The sequence below is a fragment of the Oncorhynchus mykiss genome, chromosome 19 (genome assembly GCF_013265735.2).
Source record: "Oncorhynchus mykiss isolate Arlee chromosome 19, USDA_OmykA_1.1, whole genome shotgun sequence".
NCBI classification, from domain to species: Eukaryota; Metazoa; Chordata; class Actinopteri; order Salmoniformes; family Salmonidae; genus Oncorhynchus; species Oncorhynchus mykiss.
In genome coordinates, this window is record NC_048583.1 from 67,072,922 (window position 1) to 67,095,563 (window position 22,642).

Below are 22,642 nucleotides of genomic sequence, written 5' to 3' on the forward strand. Positions count from 1 at the left end.
CTGCCTTAATCGACACCCACTTCTTCGGCTCTCGGGGAACAGTGGGTTAACTGGGGCTGAACGACAGATTTTTACCTTGTCAGCTCGGGGATTCGATCCAGCAACCTTTCGGTGACTGGCCCAACGCTCTGACCTAGTGGTTATGTTCTGTATGTTCTGTGTTCCAGGCGTGTTATGGGATTCTGAAGGTGCCAAAGGGAAGCTGGCTGTGTCGGACCTGTGACCTCGGTATCTCGCCAAAATGCCAACTCTGCCCCAAGAAGGGCGGGGCCATGAAACCCACTCGCAGCGGAACAAAGTGGGTTCACGTCAGCTGTGCCCTGTGGATCCCCGAGGTGATGAACCCTAACCTCTGACCCCCAAGTCTCTATGGTCTGTCCAATCATATGTCTTTGTCCAAGCCTATCCTGGTATGCGGTCTCATCAAGGAGGCTTGAAGTTATCAAGTGATAGTATCCTAGTGTTTCAATGATGGTTGCATAAAGGGGACTTTCACATTTTGGCAAGGAGTGTATTGTCTAATGATTATGTGTGTGTAGGTGAGCATTGGGAACCCAGAGAAGATGGAGCCGATCACCAACATGTCCCACATCCCTAGTAACAGATGGGCTCTGACCTGCTGTCTCTGTAAAGACCAGACTGGAGCCTGTATACAGGTACACACGGACACTGGAGCTATGTAGCTACTGCATTGACAAGGCTTTCTACCTGGTAGTTACCTCAACAATCCTCTCTCTCTGCATTCCCTCAGTGTTCAGCCGAGAGCTGGAGCTCTCTCTCTATTCCCTCAGTGTTCAGCCGAGAGCTGTAACTTTTTCTCTGTATTCATGGGTGTCTGGTTCGACTAAACTCTCCTTCGAGACTCACATTAAGCATCTCCAATCCAAAACTAATTCTAGAATCGGCTTTCTATTTCTCAACAAAGCCTCCTTCACTCATGCCGCCAAACTCACCCTAGTAAAACTGACTATCCTACCGATCCTCGACTTCGGCGATGTCATCTATAAAATAGCCTCCAACACTCTACTCAACAAACTGAATGCAGTCTATCACAGTGCCATCCGTTTTGTCACCAAATCACCTTATACCACCCACCACTGCGACCTGTATGCTCTAGTCGGCTGGCCCTCACTACATATTCGTCGCCAGACCCACTGGCTCCAGGTCATCTATAAACCTATGCTAGGTAAAGCTCCGCCTTATCTCAGTTCACTGGTCACGATAACGACACACACCCGTAGCACACGTTAGAGCAGGTGTATCTCACTGATCATCTCTAAAGCCAACACCTCATTTGGCCGTCTTTACTTCCAGTTCTCTGCTGCCAGTGACTGGAACGAATTGCAAAAATCGCTGAAGTTGGGAGACTTTTTTATTTCCCTCACCAACTTTCAACATCTGCTATCTGAGCAGCTAACCGATCGCTGCAGCTGTACATAGTCCATCGGTAAATTGCCCACCCAATCTATCTACTTCATCCCCATACTGTTTTTATTTTATTTACTTTTCTGCTCTTTTGCACACCAGTATCTCTACTTGCACATCATCATCTGCTCATTTATCACTCCAGTGTTAATCTGCTAAATTGTAACTATTCTCTCCTATGGCCTATTTATTGCCTACCTCCTCATGCCTTTGCACACACTGTATATAGACTGGCCTACCTGGTTAAATAAAGGTGAAATAAAATACATATTCCCTCAGTGTTAAGCTAAGAGCTCTAACTCTCTGTATCCCATCAGGGTTCAGCTAAGAGCTCTAACTCGCTGTATTCCCTCAGGGTTCAGCTAAGAGCTATACATTTCTTTATTCCCCCAGTGTTCAGCTAAAAGTGGTAACTCACTCTATTTATTCCCTCAGGGTTCAGCTAAGAGCTGTAACTTGCTCTCTGTATTCCCTCAGTGTTCAGCTAAGAGCTCAAACTCAGTGTTCAGCTGAGGGCTGTAGTAACTCTGTATTCCCACAGTGTTCAGCTAAGAGCTGTAACTTGCTCTCTGTATTCCCTCAGTGTTCACTAAGAGCTTTAACTCTGTATTCCCTCAGTGTTCAGCAAAGAGCTGTCGGACAGCGTTCCATGTGAGCTGTGCCTTACAGAGCAGCCTGGAGATGAACACCATCCTGACAGAGCAGGATGAGGTCAAGTTCAAATCCTTTTGCCCCAAACACTCTGGTCTGAAGGAAGGACAGGACGGAGAGGGGACCAGAGACAAGAAGTGGCGGAAGAGTGACAGAGTCAGAGGTGATGAAGTTCCACCCCCCGTCCCAGCCCCCCAGGAGGAGAGCAGGGTGAACCAGCAGGCGGTGAACCTGCGTCAGATCAAACTGCAGCAGCTGGAGGAGCAGTTTTACCAGTTTGTTAACGTTAAGGAGGTAGCCAATCACCTGCAGTTGCCCCAGGAAACAGTAGATTTCCTGTATCAGTACTGGAAGCTGAAGCGCCGAGCCAATCACAGCCAGCCGTTGCTGACCCCCCAGAAGGAGGAGGAGGAGAGTCTGGCTAGGAGAGAGCATGATGTCCTCCTCCACCGCCTACAGCTGTTCACTCACCTCCGCCAAGATCTGGAGAGGGTAGGTTCTACTTCCACTTCCCGTTGCCCTAGGGGAGGGGTCAGGGTGCCATATGTTCACAAGCCATGCCTCCCGGGCCAGCCACGCCCAGGCAGCCGGTGATGGCTTCTCAGCTGGACAGACAGAGGGACAGTACTACTCTACCAGACAGACAGACTGACAGTACTACTCTACTAGACAGACAGACTGACAATACTACTCTACTAGACAGGCTGACTGACAGTACTACTCTACTAGATTGGCTGACTGACAGTACTACTCTACTAGACTGACTGACTGACAGTACTACTCTACTAGACTGACTGACTGACAGTACTACTCTACTAGACTGACTGACTGACAGTACTACTCTACTAGACTGACTGACTGACAGTACTACTCTACTAGACTGGCTGACTGACAGTACTACTCTACTAGACAGACTGACAGTACTACTCTACTAGACTGGCTGACTGACAGTACTACTCTACTAGACTGGCTGACTGACAGTACTACTCTACTAGACAGACTGACAGTACTACTCTACTAGACTGACTGACTGACAGTACTACTCTACTAGACTGGCTGACTGACAGTACTACTCTACATGACTGACTGACAGTACTACTCTACTAGACAGGCTGACAGTACTACTCTACTAGACTGGCTGACTGACAGTACTACTCTACTAGACAGACTGACAGTACTACTCTACTAGACTGGCTGACTGACAGTACTACTCTACTAGACTGGCTGACTGACAGTACTACTCTACTAGACAGACTGACAGTACTACTCTACTAGACTGACTGACTGACAGTACTACTCTACTAGACTGGCTGACTGACAGTACTACTCTACATGACTGACTGACAGTACTACTCTACTAGACTGGCTGACTGACAGTACTACTCTACTAGACTGGCTGACTGACAGTACTACTCTACTAGACAGACTGACAGTACTACACTACTAGACAGACTGACAGTACTACTCTACTAGACAGACTGACAGTACTACTCTACATGACAGACTGACAGTACTACTCTACTAGACTGACTGACAGTACTACTCTACTAGACTGACTGACAGTACTACTCTACTAGACTGACTGACAGTACTACTCTACTAGACTGACTGACAGCACTACTCTACTAGACTGACTGACAGTACTACTCTACTAGACTGACTGACAGTATTACTCTACATGACAGACTGACAGTACTACTCTACTAGACAGTCTGACAGTACTACTCTACTAGACTGACTGACTGACAGTACTACTCTACTAGACTGACTGACTGACAGTACTACTCTACTAGACTGACTGACTGACAGTACTACTCTACTAGACTGACTGACAGTACTACTCTACTAGACAGACTGACAGTACTACTCTACTAGACAGGCTGACAGTACTACTCTACCATACTGACAGTACTACTAAATTGCGTGTCACCTGGTTCTGTTGCAGGCTCGTAACCTGACCTACATGGTGACGCGGAGGGAGAAGATAAAGAGGACTCTGTGGAGGATCCAGGAACAGATCTTTACTCATCAGGCCGAGCTGCTGGACCATGAGATCATCAACGGTACGTCACGGGTAGGATTAGGCTGGTTGTCACGGGTAGGATTAGGCTGGTTGTCACGGGTAGGATTAGGATGGTAGTCACGGGTAGGGTTAGGATGGTAGTCACGGGTAGGGTTAGGCTGGTTGTCACGGGTAGGGTTAGGCTGGTTGTCACGGGTAGGATTAGGCTGGTTGTCACGGGTAGGATTAGGCTGGTTGTCACGGGTAGGATTAGGGTGGTTGTCGTGGATAGGATTAGGCTGGTAGTCGTGGTTAGGATTAGGCTGGTTGTCACGGGTAGGCTAAGGCTGGTTGTCGTGGTTAGGATAAGGCTGGTTGTCGTGGTTAGGATAAGGCTGGTTGTCGTGGGTAGGATTAGGCTGGTAGTCGTGGGTAGGATTAGGCTGGTAGTAATGGTTAGGATTAGATTCTAAATGTGGTGGATGTCCTGTTCTGATTCTAAATGGGATGGGTGTCCTGTTCTGATTCTAAATGGGATGGCTGTTTTGATTCTAAATGAGATGGATGTTCTGATTCTAAAGGGGATGGATGTTCTGATTCTAAATGGGATGGATGTTCTGATTCTAAATGGGATGGATGTTCTGATTCTAAATGGGATGGGTGTTCTGATTCTAAATGAGATGGATGTTCTGATTCTAAATGGGATGGGTGTCCTGTTCTGATTCTAAATGGGATGGATGTTCTGATTCTAAATGGGATGGATGTTCTGATTCTAAATGGGATGGGTGTTCTGATTCTAAATGAGATGGATGTTCTGATTCTAAATGGGATGGGATGAGTGTCCTGTTCTGATTCTAAATGGGATGGGTGTCCTGTTCTGATTCTATATGGGATGGATGTCCTATTCTGATTCTAAATGGGGTGGATGTCCTGTTCTGATTCTAAATGGGGTGGATGTTCTGTTCTGATTCTAAATGGGATGGGTGTCCTGTTCTGATTCTAAATGGGATGGGTGTCCTGTTCTGATTCTAAATGGGATGGGTGTCCTGTTCTGGTTCTAAATGGGATGTGGTGGAGGTCCTGTTCTGGTTCTTAAAGGGATGTGGTGGAGGTCCTGTTCTGGTTCTAAATGGGATGGGGTGGAGGTCCTGTTCTGGTTCTAAATGGGATGGGGTGGGTGTCCTGTTCTGGTTCTAAATGGGATGGGTGTCCTGTTCTGATTCTAAATGGGATGGGTGTCCTGTTCTGGTTCTAAATGGGATGTGGTGGAGGTCCTGTTCTGGTTCTTAAAGGGATGTGGTGGAGGTCCTGTTCTGGTTCTAAATGGGATGTGGTGGAGGTCCTGTTCTGGTTCTTAAAGGGATGTGGTGGAGGTCCTGTTCTGGTTCTAAATGGGATGGGGTGGAGGTCCTGTTCTGGTTCTAAATGGGATGGGGTGGGTGTCCTGTTTTGATTCTAAATGGGATGGGGTGGGTGTCCTGTTTTGATTCTAAATGGGATGGGGTGGGTGTCCTGTTTTGATTCTAAATGGGATGGGGTGGGTGTCCTGTTCTGATTCTAAATGGGATGGGGTGGGTGTCCTGTTCTGATTCTAAATGGGATGGGTGTCCTGTTCTGATTCTAAATGGGATGGGGTGGGTGTCCTGTTCTGATTCTAAATGGGATGGGATGGGTGTCCTGTTCTGATTCTAAATGGGATGGGATGGGTGTCCTGTTCTGATTCTAAATGGGATGGGTGTCCTGTTCTGATTCTAAATGGGATGGGTGTCCTGTTCTGATTCTAAATGGGATGGGTGTCCTGTTCTGATTCTAAATGGGATGGGTGTCCTGTTCTGATTCTAAATGGGATGGGTGTCCTGTTCTGATTCTTAAAGGGATGTGGTGGAGGTCCTGTTCTGGTTCTAAATGGGATGTGGTGGAGGTCCTGTTCTGGTTCTTAAAGGGATGTGGTGGAGGTCCTGTTCTGGTTCTAAATGCTATGGGGTGGAGGTCCTGTTCTGGTTCTAAATGGGATGGGGTGGGTGTCCTGTTTTGATTCTAAATGGGATGGGGTGGGTGTCCTGTTCTGATTCTAAATGGGATGGGGTGGGTGTCCTGTTCTGATTCTAAATGGGATGGGTGTCCTGTTCTGATTCTAAATGGGATGGGGTGGGTGTCCTGTTCTGATTCTAAATGGGATGGGATGGGTGTCCTGTTCTGATTCTAAATGGGATGGGATGGGTGTCCTGTTCTGATTCTAAATGGGATGGGTGTCCTGTTCTGATTCTAAATGGGATGGGTGTCCTGTTCTGATTCTAAATGGGATGGGTGTCCTGTTCTGATTCTAAATGGGATGGGTGTCCTGTTCTGATTCTAAATGGGATGGGTGTCCTGTTCTGATTCTAAATGGGATGGGTGTCCTGTTCTGATTCTAAACGGGATGGGTGTCCTGTTCTGATTCTAAACGGGATGGGTGTCCTGTTCTGATTCTAAACGGGATGGGTGTCCTGTTCTGATTCTAAACGGGATGGGTGTCCTGTTCTGATTCTAAACGGGGTGGGTGTCTTGTTCTGATTCTAAACGGGGTGGATGTCTTGTTCTGATTCTAAACGGGGTGGATGTCTTGTTCTGATTCTAAACAGGATGGATGTCCTGTTCTGATTCTAAACGGGATGGATGTCCTGTTCTGATTCTAAACGGGATGGATGTCCTGTTCTGATTCTAAACGGGATGGATGTCCTGTTCTGATTCTAAACGGGATGGATGTCCTGTTCTGATTCTAAACGGGATGGATGTCCTGTTCTGATTCTAAACGGGATGGATGTCCTGTTCTGATTCTAAACGGGATGGATGTCCTGTTCTGATTCTAAACGGGATGGATGTCCTGTTCTGATTCTAAACGGGATGGATGTCCTGTTCTGATTCTAAACGGGATGGATGTCCTGTTCTGATTCTAAACGGGATGGGGTGGGTGTCCTGTTCTGATTCTAAATGTGATGGGGTGGGTGTCCTGTTCTGATTCTAAATGGGATGGGGTGGGTGTCCTGTTCTGATTCTAAATGGGATGGGATGGGTGTTCTGATTCTAAATGGGGTGGGTGTCCTGTTCTGATTCTAAATGGGATGGATGTTCTGATTCTAAATGGGATGGATGTTCTGATTCTAAATGGGATGGGTGTCCTGATTCTAAATGGGATGGGTGTCCTGTTCTGATTCTAAATGTGATGGGGTGGGTGTCCTGTTCTGATTCTAAATGGGATGGGGTGGGTGTCCTGTTCTGATTCTAAATGGGATGGGATGGGTGTTCTGATTCTAAATGGGGTGGGTGTCCTGTTCTGATTCTAAATGGGATGGATGTTCTGATTCTAAATGGGATGGATGTTCTGATTCTAAATGGGATGGGTGTCCTGATTCTAAATGGGATGGGTGTCCTGTTCTGATTCTAAATGGGATGGATGTTCTGATTGTAAATGGGATGGATGTTCTGATTCTAAATGGGATGGATGTTCTGATTCTAAATGGGATGGGTGTCCTGTTCTGATTCTAAATGGGATGGATGTTCTGATTGTAAATGGGATGGATGTTCTGATTCTAAATGGGATGGATGTTCTGATTCTAAATGGGATGGATGTTCTGATTCTAAATGGGATGGATGTCCTGATTTCTAAATGGGATGGATGTCCTGTTTTGATTCTAAATGGGGTGGATGTCCTGTTCTGATTCTAAATGGGATGGGGTGGGTGTCCTGTTCTGATTCTAAATGGGATGGGATGGGTGTTCTGATTCTAAATGGGGTGGGTGTCCTGTTCTGATTCTAAATGGGATGGATGTTCTGATTCTAAATGGGATGGATGTTCTGATTCTAAATGGGATGGGTGTCCTGATTCTAAATGGGATGGGTGTCCTGTTCTGATTCTAAACGGGATGGATGTCCTGTTCTGATTCTAAACGGGATGGATGTCCTGTTCTGATTCTAAACGGGATGGATGTCCTGTTCTGATTCTAAACGGGATGGATGTCCTGTTCTGATTCTAAACGGGATGGATGTCCTGTTCTGATTCTAAACGGGATGGATGTCCTGTTCTGATTCTAAACGGGATGGATGTCCTGTTCTGATTCTAAACGGGATGGATGTCCTGTTCTGATTCTAAACGGGATGGATGTCCTGTTCTGATTCTAAACGGGATGGATGTCCTGTTCTGATTCTAAATGTGATGGGGTGGGTGTCCTGTTCTGATTCTAAATGGGATGGGGTGGGTGTCCTGTTCTGATTCTAAATGGGATGGGATGGGTGTTCTGATTCTAAATGGGGTGGGTGTCCTGTTCTGATTCTAAATGGGATGGATGTTCTGATTCTAAATGGGATGGATGTTCTGATTCTAAATGGGATGGGTGTCCTGATTCTAAATGGGATGGGTGTCCTGTTCTGATTCTAAATGGGATGGATGTTCTGATTGTAAATGGGATGGATGTTCTGATTCTAAATGGGATGGATGTTCTGATTCTAAATGGGATGGGTGTCCTGTTCTGATTCTAAATGGGATGGATGTTCTGATTGTAAATGGGATGGATGTTCTGATTCTAAATGGGATGGATGTTCTGATTCTAAATGGGATGGATGTTCTGATTCTAAATGGGATGGATGTCCTGATTTCTAAATGGGATGGATGTCCTGTTTTGATTCTAAATGGGGTGGGTGTCCTGTTCTGATTCTAAATGGGATGGGGTGGGTGTCCTGTTCTGATTCTAAATGGGATGGGGTGGGTGTCCTGTTCTGATTCTAAATGGGATGGGATGGGTGTTCTGATTCTAAATGGGGTGGGTGTCCTGTTCTGATTCTAAATGGGATGGATGTTCTGATTCTAAATGGGATGGATGTTCTGATTCTAAATGGGATGGGTGTCCTGATTCTAAATGGGATGGGTGTCCTGTTCTGATTCTAAATGGGATGGATGTTCTGATTGTAAATGGGATGGATGTTCTGATTCTAAATGGGATGGATGTTCTGATTCTAAATGGGATGGGTGTCCTGTTCTGATTCTAAATGGGATGGATGTTCTGATTGTAAATGGGATGGATGTTCTGATTCTAAATGGGATGGATGTTCTGATTCTAAATGGGATGGATGTTCTGATTCTAAATGGGATGGATGTCCTGATTTCTAAATGGGATGGATGTCCTGTTTTGATTCTAAATGGGGTGGATGTCCTGTTTTGATTCTAAATGGGGTGGGTGTCCTGTTCTGATTCTAAATGGGATGGGGTGGGTGTCCTGTTCTGATTCTAAATGGGATGGGATGGGTGTTCTGATTCTAAATGGGGTGGGTGTCCTGTTCTGATTCTAAATGGGATGGATGTTCTGATTCTAAATGGGATGGATGTTCTGATTCTAAATGGGATGGGTGTCCTGATTCTAAATGGGATGGGTGTCCTGTTCTGATTCTAAACGGGATGGATGTCCTGTTCTGATTCTAAACGGGATGGATGTCCTGTTCTGATTCTAAACGGGATGGATGTCCTGTTCTGATTCTAAACGGGATGGATGTCCTGTTCTGATTCTAAACGGGATGGATGTCCTGTTCTGATTCTAAACGGGATGGATGTCCTGTTCTGATTCTAAACGGGATGGATGTCCTGTTCTGATTCTAAACGGGATGGATGTCCTGTTCTGATTCTAAACGGGATGGATGTCCTGTTCTGATTCTAAACGGGATGGGGTGGGTGTCCTGTTCTGATTCTAAATGTGATGGGGTGGGTGTCCTGTTCTGATTCTAAATGGGATGGGGTGGGTGTCCTGTTCTGATTCTAAATGGGATGGGATGGGTGTTCTGATTCTAAATGGGGTGGGTGTCCTGTTCTGATTCTAAATGGGATGGATGTTCTGATTCTAAATGGGATGGATGTTCTGATTCTAAATGGGATGGGTGTCCTGATTCTAAATGGGATGGGTGTCCTGTTCTGATTCTAAATGTGATGGGGTGGGTGTCCTGTTCTGATTCTAAATGGGATGGGGTGGGTGTCCTGTTCTGATTCTAAATGGGATGGGATGGGTGTTCTGATTCTAAATGGGGTGGGTGTCCTGTTCTGATTCTAAATGGGATGGATGTTCTGATTCTAAATGGGATGGATGTTCTGATTCTAAATGGGATGGGTGTCCTGATTCTAAATGGGATGGGTGTCCTGTTCTGATTCTAAATGGGATGGGATGGGTGTTCTGATTCTAAATGGGGTGGGTGTCCTGTTCTGATTCTAAATGGGATGGATGTTCTGATTCTAAATGGGATGGATGTTCTGATTGTAAATGGGATGGATGTTCTGATTCTAAATGGGATGGATGTTCTGATTCTAAATGGGATGGGTGTCCTGTTCTGATTCTAAATGGGATGGATGTTCTGATTGTAAATGGGATGGATGTTCTGATTCTAAATGGGATGGATGTTCTGATTCTAAATGGGATGGATGTTCTGATTCTAAATGGGATGGATGTCCTGATTTCTAAATGGGATGGATGTCCTGTTTTGATTCTAAATGGGGTGGATGTCCTGTTTTGATTCTAAATGGGGTGGGTGTCCTGTTCTGATTCTAAATGGGATGGGGTGGGTGTCCTGTTCTGATTCTAAATGGGATGGGGTGGGTGTCCTGTTCTGATTCTAAATGGGATGGGATGGGTGTTCTGATTCTAAATGGGGTGGGTGTCCTGTTCTGATTCTAAATGGGATGGATGTTCTGATTCTAAATGGGATGGATGTTCTGATTCTAAATGGGATGGGTGTCCTGATTCTAAATGGGATGGGTGTCCTGTTCTGATTCTAAATGGGATGGATGTTCTGATTGTAAATGGGATGGATGTTCTGATTCTAAATGGGATGGATGTTCTGATTCTAAATGGGATGGGTGTCCTGTTCTGATTCTAAATGGGATGGATGTTCTGATTGTAAATGGGATGGATGTTCTGATTCTAAATGGGATGGATGTTCTGATTCTAAATGGGATGGATGTTCTGATTCTAAATGGGATGGATGTCCTGATTTCTAAATGGGATGGATGTCCTGTTTTGATTCTAAATGGGGTGGATGTCCTGTTTTGATTCTAAATGGGGTGGGTGTCCTGTTCTGATTCTAAATGGGATGGGGTTGGTGTCCTGTTCTGATTCTAAATGGGATGGGATGGGTGTTCTGATTCTAAATGGGGTGGGTGTCCTGTTCTGATTCTAAATGGGATGGATGTTCTGATTCTAAATGGGATGGATGTTCTGATTCTAAATGGGATGGGTGTCCTGATTCTAAATGGGATGGGTGTCCTGTTCTGATTCTAAACGGGATGGATGTCCTGTTCTGATTCTAAACGGGATGGATGTCCTGTTCTGATTCTAAACTGGATGGATGTCCTGTTCTGATTCTAAACGGGATGGATGTCCTGTTCTGATTCTAAACGGGATGGATGTCCTGTTCTGATTCTAAACGGGATGGATGTCCTGTTCTGATTCTAAACGGGATGGATGTCCTGTTCTGATTCTAAACGGGATGGATGTCCTGTTCTGATTCTAAACGGGATGGGGTGGGTGTCCTGTTCTGATTCTAAATGTGATGGGGTGGGTGTCCTGTTCTGATTCTAAATGGGATGGGGTGGGTGTCCTGTTCTGATTCTAAATGGGATGGGATGGGTGTTCTGATTCTAAATGGGGTGGGTGTCCTGTTCTGATTCTAAATGGGATGGATGTTCTGATTCTAAATGGGATGGATGTTCTGATTCTAAATGGGATGGGTGTCCTGATTCTAAATGGGATGGGTGTCCTGTTCTGATTCTAAATGGGATGGATGTTCTGATTGTAAATGGGATGGATGTTCTGATTCTAAATGGGATGGATGTTCTGATTCTAAATGGGATGGGTGTCCTGTTCTGATTGTAAATGGGATGGATGTTCTGATTGTAAATGGGATGGATGTTCTGATTCTAAATGGGATGGATGTTCTGATTCTAAATGGGATGGATGTTCTGATTCTAAATGGGATGGATGTCCTGATTTCTAAATGGGATGGATGTCCTGTTTTGATTCTAAATGGGGTGGATGTCCTGTTTTGATTCTAAATGGGGTGGGTGTCCTGTTCTGATTCTAAATGGGATGGGGTGGGTGTCCTGTTCTGATTCTAAATGGGATGGGATGGGTGTTCTGATTCTAAATGGGGTGGGTGTCCTGTTCTGATTCTAAATGGGATGGATGTTCTGATTCTAAATGGGATGGATGTTCTGATTCTAAATGGGATGGGTGTCCTGATTCTAAATGGGATGGGTGTCCTGTTCTGATTCTAAATGGGATGGATGTTCTGATTGTAAATGGGATGGATGTTCTGATTCTAAATGGGATGGATGTTCTGATTGTAAATGGGATGGGTGTCCTGTTCTGATTCTAAATGGGATGGATGTTCTGATTGTAAATGGGATGGATGTTCTGATTCTAAATGGGATGGATGTCCTGATTCTAAATGGGATGGATGTCCTGTTTTGATTCTAAATGGGGTGGATGTCCTGTTTTGATTCTAAATGGGGTGGATGTCCTGTTTTGATTCTAAATGGGGAGGATGTTCTGTTCTGATTCTAAATGGGGTGGATGTTCTGTTCTGATTCTAAATGAGATGGATGTTCTGATTCTAATTGGGATGGATGTTCTGATTCTAAATGGGATTTATGTTCTGATTCTAGCATAGTTAGCATAGTGTATTTGCACACACCACAATACTATATAACTGCAGCTGTCACTGAGTGCAGTGTCCATGCGGAAACACGTGATTGGGTTAGGTTAAGGTCAGTGTCATGCGGAAACACATAATTGGTTAAGGTCAGTGTCTATGTGGAAACACGTGATTGGGTTAGGTTAGTGTCCATGCGGAAACCAGTGCACTTAAAGAGGGCAGTGAATGGAGATGTGATTAAAGGTGTAGAAAATGTAATGCGTTAATTTTGACAGCCCTAATTGTAACACACATGTTCCAAACTTTCAAGACTCAACATATGCAAGAACATTCATATCGACCACACGGTGGCGCTATAACAGGCACATGTTTATCTCTTGATCTGTTTGACTCAGTGATGAAATTTGACACACATGCTCAGAGATATGAGTCTAGCTAACCCACGCAATATCTTAGACACGTTTGGCCCGATTTTGGATGAATGATGCATCTTGCTATGGAGATACAGCATTTTAAAATCACACTGATTGGCCCAAGGGGGGGGGTGTTGCATCATTCATGGGGATGACTTGTTTACTGTGTCCTTGTTGGATATTAATGTTCCTGATGTTTAAATGTGGAAGATTTCCCTCTTTAGGCAGAGCAGTGTAATGTCCAGTTGAACCTGTGCTAACCCTGTGTTGTCTTCATCAGGGTGTCTGAACGACAGTGTGCGTCTCAGTGTGGTTTCGGCCCCAGTGGCGGTGTTGGGGTACAGTGGCCTGAAGACCCAGAGGAGAGACCGAGGGAGGGGAGGGCACCGGAGAGGAGGCCTACATCTACTACACAGTCTGACTGAGGGGGGTAGAGGACAGACAGACAACTCCAGCAAACTGAAGACAGAAAGTAGCAGACCCAGAATAGAGGGTAGGAGGAGCCTGAGGAAGGAGGCCCCAGATCCTGAGCAGCAGCAGAAGAGCAGCAGCAGGAGGAGAGAGGAGGACCAGGGAAGGGTGGAGAGGAGGAGGAGAGGAGAGAAGGAACAGAGGACAGGGGAGGAGGACCATGGAACAGAGAAAAGCTCTCCAATCAAAGCCAAAACCAGACTGGGGTCAAAGGCCAGTGAGAAACCAGCCAGTAGGGTCAGTGATATGACTGATGCTAAACCAGCCAATAGAATGAGTGAAGCTAGGGTTAGGTTAACTAGGATCAAGGTTCATCATGTGACTGAGGCTAGGGTCAGGTTAACGAGGGTTAGGGTTACTGATCATGTGACTGAAGTGAAGGGAAGGAAGGTGAGGCTCAGCGGAACATACAGCCAATCTGATCCCAGAGACACCAATGTATCCATGACAACCAAACACAATAGTTGGTTGGCCAGTGGGCCTGGTGGCAGCCATCTTAAGAACTGGGGTAAGTTCAGAATCCCGAAGAGGAGCGAGAGGCCAGAGGAGCCATCAAACCCCAACCCCCCACAGCACAGACCTCTTAACCCCAACCCCCCACAGCGCAGACCTCCTAACCCCAACCCCCCACAGCGTAGACCTCCCAACCCCCCACAGCGCAGGCCACTGCATAGTGAGCCGTCGTACCCCAGGAGACGACTCCGTACAGAGAGCGATGGGTACTCCTCTAACTCTGAAACTCCACCCAGTGGGCTGGACATGAAGGCATGTCTGAAGAGATGCCACGCCCACCAGCTGAGGGGTGGGGCCTATGGCTCTGACATCATCCACCAAGGGGTTCTAGCCTCCTGATGACATCATCCTGCTGAGATGCAACACTTGAAACAAACAGCACCATGTTTATAGAAAATGAAGCTAGCCCAAGGTTGCTTTTTATAATCAAATTTACAGAACTGATATTTATTTTATCATTTGTAAGGTTGTATATATTTTAAATTCTGTTATCAATAAAAAGTGAAGATTATTTTTCAGTGAATGTATTATGACATGCTCATAGCCTCAACAAAATCACACCTGACAACTGTTTTTTGTTGAAGCATAAGCCATGTATTTAATTTGTAGTTTGGAAATCACATTATAGCACTTGCAATGAAAGAATGGTCAAGCATTAATGATTAGTTGGAAATTTAACCTGAAACCATACAATGAGTCAGAATAATATTTCTAGAAACCCTTGAACCAACAGGGGCTGATGCTGTGGAGGTGTTGAACTAGACATTGTCAGGAAGGTAAGTGTTAGATGGTGGGATCGACGTTTAAAGGTAATTTCTGATTGAGTGGACAAATGCTGCCTCCACTAACACAGGAACACTGACCTTCAGCGATACGGTTTGAATAGAACTCCATGAGCAGGGCGGGTCTAAGGCAAAACGGCCCAGAGCTTACCACTTCCCTTGTCTGTGACGATCTTTATTAGTGTTTGCACTAAGACAGGATAGGATGGCTGGGCTTGGAGAAAAATATTTTGTACCATTGATGGCTGCATCATTGTTATGCAAATGACCAGTTATGTCTTAAATAAATTCACTCTTGAAACACCTCAACCTGTCCAGGAAACACATTAAGGGATCTAGAATCAGCTGTCATTAAACAATGTGTAAATGTTCCAGACTTTTCTTCAGCAGATCGTGGACCACAAACTGGACAAAAAGTTAACAAAAATTAGAGTGTACTGAACTAACTTCAATAAAGTCCTCTTTATTCCGGTATTAAAGCCACAGGTACATATAGAGGTCAGCAGCGACGTGATGGAGTTTCAGCTCTGAACAGGTGGGCATCACATTACTCGAATGAAAACAATATGCAGTACTTGCCTATAGTAAACGTAAGTCAAGACTTATCGACAGTGCCTTACGATATTACTTCAGATAAAAACAGTTTCAACCTGGTACTAACAATATTCCAGTATTTTCATTTTGGTCTTTCATATACACACACACACACACACACATATATATATATATACACACACAAGCACTATTGGGGAGAGGAATGATGAGACTAATGCTGTATCTGTCTGAGGTGCCATGTTGTCTCTGCCGTCTTTGTGCTTTCTACCACAGTGCAGACGAGTTACAGACAAACACAACAGGTACAAGCTGAGTGGAATCACCCGATTGGTTGAATGAGCTGTTGAGAAAATCCCTGATGAGAGAGACATACATACAGTGCTGTCAGTCATATTGAAAACATTATGGAGTTGGGTCATGTTCTGCTGCAGGTCAGCGTCTCCCAGTCTCTAGACCCGAACCTTCAGGCCTCTCTTGGAGCGTTTAGAGGCACCTGATCAGTCAGTCCGCTCCAGGTCAGGGGTCATCGTGCTCCTGGCAGCAGAGTTGTCCGGTGTGGAGCCAGGGCCGTAGCACCCCCTCCTGGTGGTTCTTGCAGAATGAGTTGGGGCACAGCTGGCAGAAGGCCTCAGATGGCTTCCCACACACGTCACAGTGGTGCCACGGGCAGTCCCAGCGCCCTGAAATATAAACAACAAAAATATAAAATGCAACATGTAGTGTTGTTTCATGAGCTGAAATATATAAAATAATCCCTGAAATGTTATATTCAAATAGCTTATTTCTCCTTTGCCAAGATAATCCATCCACCTGACAGGTGTGGCATATCATGATCATTACACTTGTGCTGGGGACAATAAAAGGTCACAAATAGTGCTGAGGAGTATTTATGTCTGTAATAAAGCCATTTTGTGGGTAAAAACTGATTGGCTGGGCGGACCTTTCACCCAACTGGGTAGGTCTATGCCCACCCATGGCTGCTCTCCTGCCCAGTCATGTGAAATCTATAGATTAGAGCCCAATGAATTTATTTCAACTGACTGATTTGCTTCTATGAACTGTAACTCAGTAAAATCGTTGGATTTATATTTTTGTTCAGCATATACACTACCGCTCAAAAGTTTGGGGTCACTTAGAAATGTCCTTGTTTTTTAAAATAATATTGATTGATCAGAAATACAGTGTAGACATTGTTAATGTTGTAAATGACTTGTAGCTGGAAACTGCAGATTTTTAATAGAATATGTACAGAGGCACATTATCAGCAACCATCACTCCTGTTTTCCAATGGCACGTTGTGTTAGCCTTTTAAAATGATAAACTTGAATTAGCTAATTGATCATAAGAAAACCCTTTTGCAATTATGTTAGCACAGCTGAAAACTGTTATCCTGATTAAAGATGCCAGAAACAAAGAACTTTCTTCTTGTTCTGAGAAAGGAAGGCTATTCCATGTGAGAAATTGCCAAGAAACTGAAGATCTTGTACAACGCCTGGCTTCTACTCCCTTCACAGAACGGCACAAACTCTAACCAGAATAGAAAGAGTGGGAGGCCCCGGTGCACAAATGAGCAGGACAAGTACATTAGTGTGTCTAATTTGAGAAACAGACACCTCAAGTCCTCAACTGGCAGCTTCGCAAAACACCAGTCGTCGCGTCAACAGTGAAGAGGCGACTCCGGGATTCTGTCCTTCTAGGCAGAGTTGCAAAGAAAAAGCCATATCTCAGACTGGCCTATAAAAAGAAAATATTAAGATGGGCAAAATAACACAGACACTGGACAGAGGAACTCTGCCTAGAAGGCCAGCATCCCAGAGTCGCCTCTTCACTGTTGACGTTGAGACTGGTGTTTTGTGGGTACTATTTAATGAAGCTGCCAGTTAAGGACTTGTGAGGCGTCTGTTTCTCAAACTAGACACAAATGTACTTGTCCTCTTGCTCATTTGTGCACCGGGGCCTCCCACTCTCTTTTCTGGTTAGAGACAGTTTGCGCTGTTCTGTGAAGGGAGTAGTACGCCGCGTTTCTCATAACAAGAATAGTGACGAGTTTCAGATTAAAGTTATTTGTTTCTGGCCATTTTGAGCCTGTAATCAGACCCACAAATGCTGATGCTCCAAATACTCAAATTGTCTAAAGAAGGCCAGTTTTATTGCTTCTTTAAATCAGTACAGTTTTCAGCTGTGGTAACATAATTGCAAAAGGGTTTTCTAATGATCAATGGGCCTCTACGCATATGTAGATATTTAATTAAAAACAAATCTGCCGTTTCCAGCTACAATAGTCATTTACAACATCTACACTGTATTTCTGATCAATTTGTTATTTTAAATTGACAAAAAATTGTGCTTTTCTTTCAGAAACAAGGACATTTCTAAGTGACCAGTATTACAATCGGAAAGTATTCAGACCTTGACACTGTTACGTTACAGCCTTATTCTGAAATGGATGAAAAAACAGTTCCTCAATCTACTACACACAATACCCCATAATGACATCACAATACCCCATAATGACAAAGCAAAAACAAGTAGACATTTTTTCAAATATATTAAAAATAAACTGAAATATCTATTTACAAATATTCAGACCCTTTACTCAGTACTTTGTTGAAGTACCTTTGGCAGAGATTAGAGCCTGGACTCTTGATGCTACAAGCTTGGCACACCTGTATTTGAGGAGTTTCTCCCATTCTTCTCTGCAGATGCTCTGTCAGGTTGGATGGGGAGTGTTGGTGCACAGCTATTTTCAGGTCTCTCCAGAGATGTTCGATCGGGTTCAAGTCTGGGCTCTGACTGGGCCACTCAAGTTTATTCAGAGACTTGTCCCGAAGCCACTCCTGCATTGTTTTGGCTGTGTGCTTAGGGTTGTTGTCCTGTTGGTAGGTAAACCTTCTCTCTGGAGCAGGCTTTCATCAAGAATCTCTGTACTTTGTTCCGTTCATCTTTCCTTCAAATCCTGACTAGTCTCCCAGTCCATGCTACTGAAAACCATCCCCACAGCATGATGCTACCACCACCACCACCATGCTTCACCGTAGGGATGGTGCCAGGTTTCCTCCAGACGTGACGCTTGGCATTCAGGCCAAAGAGTTCAATCTTGGTTTCATCAGACCAGAGAATCTTGTTTCTGATGGTCAGAGTCCTTTAGGTGTCAACACTTATTCTACAACGTAGAAAATAGTAAAAATACAGAAAAACCCTGGAATAAGTAGGTGTTCAAACTTTTGATTGGTACTGTACACAGTCCCAGCGCCCTGAAATATAATATACACATAACATTAGAATATCCATCTATCCAGAGTTAGAAGTTTGGGTCTACCGAAGGGTCTCTTGGTTCGATCCAGGCAGGAGAGGTGGAAGGCCTTGGTGCAGCTCTTCTTGTCACACAGAACCAGCTGCCCTCCGTCTCCACAGCGGAAACACTCGTCCTCAGACTCCTTCCCCTCGTTCCGCGTCCGACGCTTCTTCACTTTCTTCTTGGCTTTCTTCCCCTTGGGCTCCGCGGCCTGGAAACCGGAGGCCTGGACAGGACACAACAGTCAGAGGTCTGGACAGGACACAACAGTCAGAGGCCTGGACAGGACACAACAGTCAGAGGCCTGGACAGGACACAACAGTCAGTCAGTCAGAGGTCTGGACAGGACACAACAGTCAGTCAGTCAGAGGTCTGGACAGGACACAACAGTCAGTCAGTCAGAGGTCTGGACAGGACACAACAGTCAGTCAGTCAGAGGTCTGGACAGGACACAACAGCCAGTCAGTCAGAGGTCTGGACAGGAAACAACAGTCAGAGGTCTGGACAGGACACAAGTCAGTCAGTCAGTCAGAGGCCTGGACAGGAAACAACAGTCAGAGGTCTGGACAGGACACAACAGTCAGTCAGTCAGAGGCCTGGACAGGACACAACAGTCAGTCAGTCAGAGGCCTGGACAGGACACAACAGTCAGTCAGTCAGAGGCCTGAACAGGACACAACAGTCAGAGGTCTGGACAGGACACAACAGTCAGTCAGTCAGTCAGAGGCCTGGACAGGACACAACAGTCAGTCAGTCAGAGGCCTGGACAGGACACAACAGTCAGTCAGTCAGAGGCCTGGACAGGACACAAGTCAGTCAGTCAGTCAGAGGCCTGGACAGGACACAACACAGTCAGTCAGTCAGAGGCCTGGACAGGAAACAACAGTCAGTCAGTCAGAGGCCTGGACAGGACACAACACAGTCAGTCAGTCAGAGGTCTGGACAGGACACAACAGTCAGTCAGTCAGAGGCCTGGACAGGAAACAACAGTCAGTCAGTCAGAGGTCTGGACAGGACACAACAGTCAGTCAGTCAGAGGCCTGGACAGGACACAACAGTCAGTCAGTCAGAGGCCTGGACAGGACACAACAGTCAGTCAGTCTGGACAGGACACAACAGTCTGTCAGTCAGAGGCCTGGACAGGACACAACAGTCAATCAGTCAGAGGCCTGGACAGGACACAACAGTCTGTCAGTCAGAGGTCTGGACAGGACACAACAGTCAGAGGTCTGGACAGGAAACAACAGTCAGTCAGTCAGAGGCCTGGACAGGACACAACAGTCAATCAGTCAGAGGTCTGGACAGGAAACAACAGTCAGTCAGTCAGAGGCCTGGACAGGACACAACAGTCTGTCAGTCAGAGGCCTGGACAGGACACAACAGTCAATCAGTCAGAGGCCTGGACAGGACACAACAGTCAGAGGTCTGGACAGGAAACAACAGTCAGTCAGTCAGAGGCCTGGACAGGACACAACAGTCTGTCAGTCAGAGGCCTGGACAGGACACAACAGTCTGTCAGTCAGAGGCCTGGACAGGACACAACAGTCTGTCAGTCAGAGGTCTGGACAGGACACAACAGTCTGTCAGTCAGAGGCCTGGACAGGACACAACAGTCTGTCAGTCAGAGGTCTGGACAGGACACAACAGTCTGTCAGTCAGAGGTCTGGACAGGACACAACAGTCAGAGGCCTGGACAGGACACAACAGTCTGTCAGTCAGAGGTCTGGACAGGACACAACAGTCTGTCAGTCAGAGGTCTGGACAGGACACAACAGTCAGAGGTCTGGACAGGACACAACAGTCAGAGGTCTGGACAGGACACAACAGTCAGAGGTATGTTAGATGGACCTCAAGAGTTCCATCTGTTCCACGGGGTCATCTTTCAGACTTAAAGGTGTTATAAAGTATGGATGTTCAAAATCTACTCGTCTTTTCTGTATGTACCAAGAGAAGCCAACTCACCTTGGGCCGGTCTCCAAGGAAACCACTACAGTTGGGAGCCCCACAGCGACACACAGTCTTCTCGTTACCAAGGCAATCCAGGTTGTAGTTGAAGGTGAGCTCTGTCCCTGTATGCCACAACACAATAGAATATTACTACAACTAACCCTGACATTGTGTCAATAAACCAAACCAACAAGACAACAGCATTAGACGTCTCTAACCACACAAGTCATTGAGTAAAGTATATTACAATAATGACCTAACCAAGGAGATGGTTGATTCTCACCAGCAGGGATGTCACAGACAGCGAAGAGCCCAACCCTGGTATCTCCGTTCACCGTCCATTTCTGCGTCTCACAGTTGGGCTGGCAGCTGTGGTTCATGAAGCGGGAGTAGTTCCCTTTAGGGCCGGCGTCTATAATCCGATCCTGGAAACACAGGTCAGGCTGGTGAAGAGGTATGCAGTAAAATATGAAGATTGATACAGCTGTAGATGTGTAGTATTGAAGTAGAGCTACAGATGTGTAGTATTGAAGTAGAGATACAGATGTGTAGTATTGAAGTAGAGCTAGTTACATATGTGTAGTATTGAAGTAGAGCTACAGCTACAGATGTGTAGTATTGAAGTAGAGCTACAGATGTGTAGTATTGAAGTAGAGATACAGATGTGTAGTATTAAAGTAGAGCTACAGGTGTGTAGTATTGAAGTAGAGCTACAGATGTGTAGTATTAAAGTAGAGCTACAGCTACAGATGTGTAGTATTAAAGTAGAGCTACAGCTACAGATGTGTAGTATTGAAGTAGAGCTACAGCTACAGATGTGTAGTATTGAAGTAGAGCTACAGCTACAGATGTGTAGTATTGAAGTAGAGCTACAGATGTGTAGTATTGAAGTAGCGCTACAGTGTAGTATTGAAGTAGAGCTACAGCTACAGATGTGTAGTATTAAAGTAGAGCTACAACAACAGATGTGTAGTATTGAAGTAGAGCTACAGCAACAGATGTGTAGTATTGAAGTAGAGCTACAGATGTCTAGTATTAAAGTAGACCTACAGCTACAGATGTGTAGTATTGAAGTATAGCTACAGCAACAGATGTGTAGTATTGAAGTAGAGCTACAGTTACAGATGTGTAGTATTGAAGTAGAGGAACTGATGTGTAGTATTGAAGTAGAGCTACAGATGTGTAGTATTGAAGTAGAGCTACAGCTACATATGTGTAGTATTGAAGTAGAGCTACAGATGTGTAGTATTGAAGTAGAGCTACAGCTACAGATGTGTAGTATTGAAGTAGAGCTACAGATGTGTAGTATTAAAGTAGAGCTACAGATGTGTAGTATTGAAGTAGAGCTACAGCTACATATGTGTAGTATTGAAGTAGAGCTACAGTGTAGTATTGAAGTAGAGCTACAGCTACAGATGTGTAGTATTGAAGTAAAGCTACAGCTATAGATGTGTAGTATTGAAGTAGAGCTACAGATGTGTAGTATTGAAGTAGAGCTACAGTTACAGATGTGTAGTATTAAAGTAGAGCTACGGATGTGTAGTATTAAAGTAGAGCTACAGATGTGTAGTATTGAAGTAGAGCTAGTTACATATGTGTAGTAGAGCTAGTTAGATGTGTAGTATTGAAGTAGAGCTACAGCTACAGATGTGTAGTATTGAAGTAGAGCTAGTTACAGATGTGTAGTATTGAAGTAGAGCTACAGCTATAGATGTGTAGTATTGAAGTAGAGCTACAGCTATAGATGTGTAGTATTGAAGTAGAGCTACAGCTATAGATGTGTAGTATTGAAGTAGAGCTACAGCTATAGATGTGTAGTATTGACTTAGAGCTACAGTTATAGCTACAGTGCCTTGCGAAAGTATTCGGACCCCTTGAACTTTGCGACCTTTTGCCACATTTCAGGCTTCAAACATAAATA

General features: G+C 45.1%; 2 protein-coding genes across 12 annotated transcripts in view; one reads left to right on the forward strand and one right to left on the reverse strand.

Moving 5' to 3' along the window:
• Positions 1-14,653, forward strand: part of jade1 (jade family PHD finger 1) — an 86,240-nt gene extending 71,587 nt beyond the window's left edge. For all 7 annotated transcript variants that reach the window (XM_036955450.1, XM_036955453.1, XM_036955447.1 and 4 more), the window contains 5 exons: positions 168-335; positions 540-656; positions 2,044-2,568; positions 4,022-4,139; positions 13,439-14,653. In XM_036955450.1, the coding sequence (XP_036811345.1) occupies positions 168-335; positions 540-656; positions 2,044-2,568; positions 4,022-4,139; positions 13,439-14,481 (1,971 nt within the window). In that variant the 3' untranslated portion in view covers positions 14,482-14,653. The remainder of the gene's footprint in view (positions 1-167; positions 336-539; positions 657-2,043; positions 2,569-4,021; positions 4,140-13,438) is intronic.
• A 60-nt stretch (positions 14,654-14,713) lies between these two features.
• LOC110498309 (histone-lysine N-methyltransferase NSD2) overlaps positions 14,714-22,642 on the reverse strand; it is a 68,685-nt gene continuing 60,756 nt past the window's right edge. For 3 of the 5 annotated variants that reach the window (XM_036955443.1, XM_036955444.1, XM_036955445.1), the window contains exons 18-21: positions 21,005-21,146; positions 20,737-20,843; positions 18,799-19,000; positions 14,714-16,159 (exon numbers count right to left, since the gene is read on the reverse strand). In XM_036955443.1, the coding sequence (XP_036811338.1) occupies positions 15,996-16,159; positions 18,799-19,000; positions 20,737-20,843; positions 21,005-21,146 (615 nt within the window). In that variant the 3' untranslated portion in view covers positions 14,714-15,995. Of the gene's footprint in view, positions 16,160-18,680; positions 18,734-18,798; positions 19,027-20,736; positions 20,844-21,004; positions 21,147-22,642 lie in introns of those variants that run through there. The other 2 variants (XR_005037844.1, XM_036955446.1) reach the window with 2 other exon arrangements.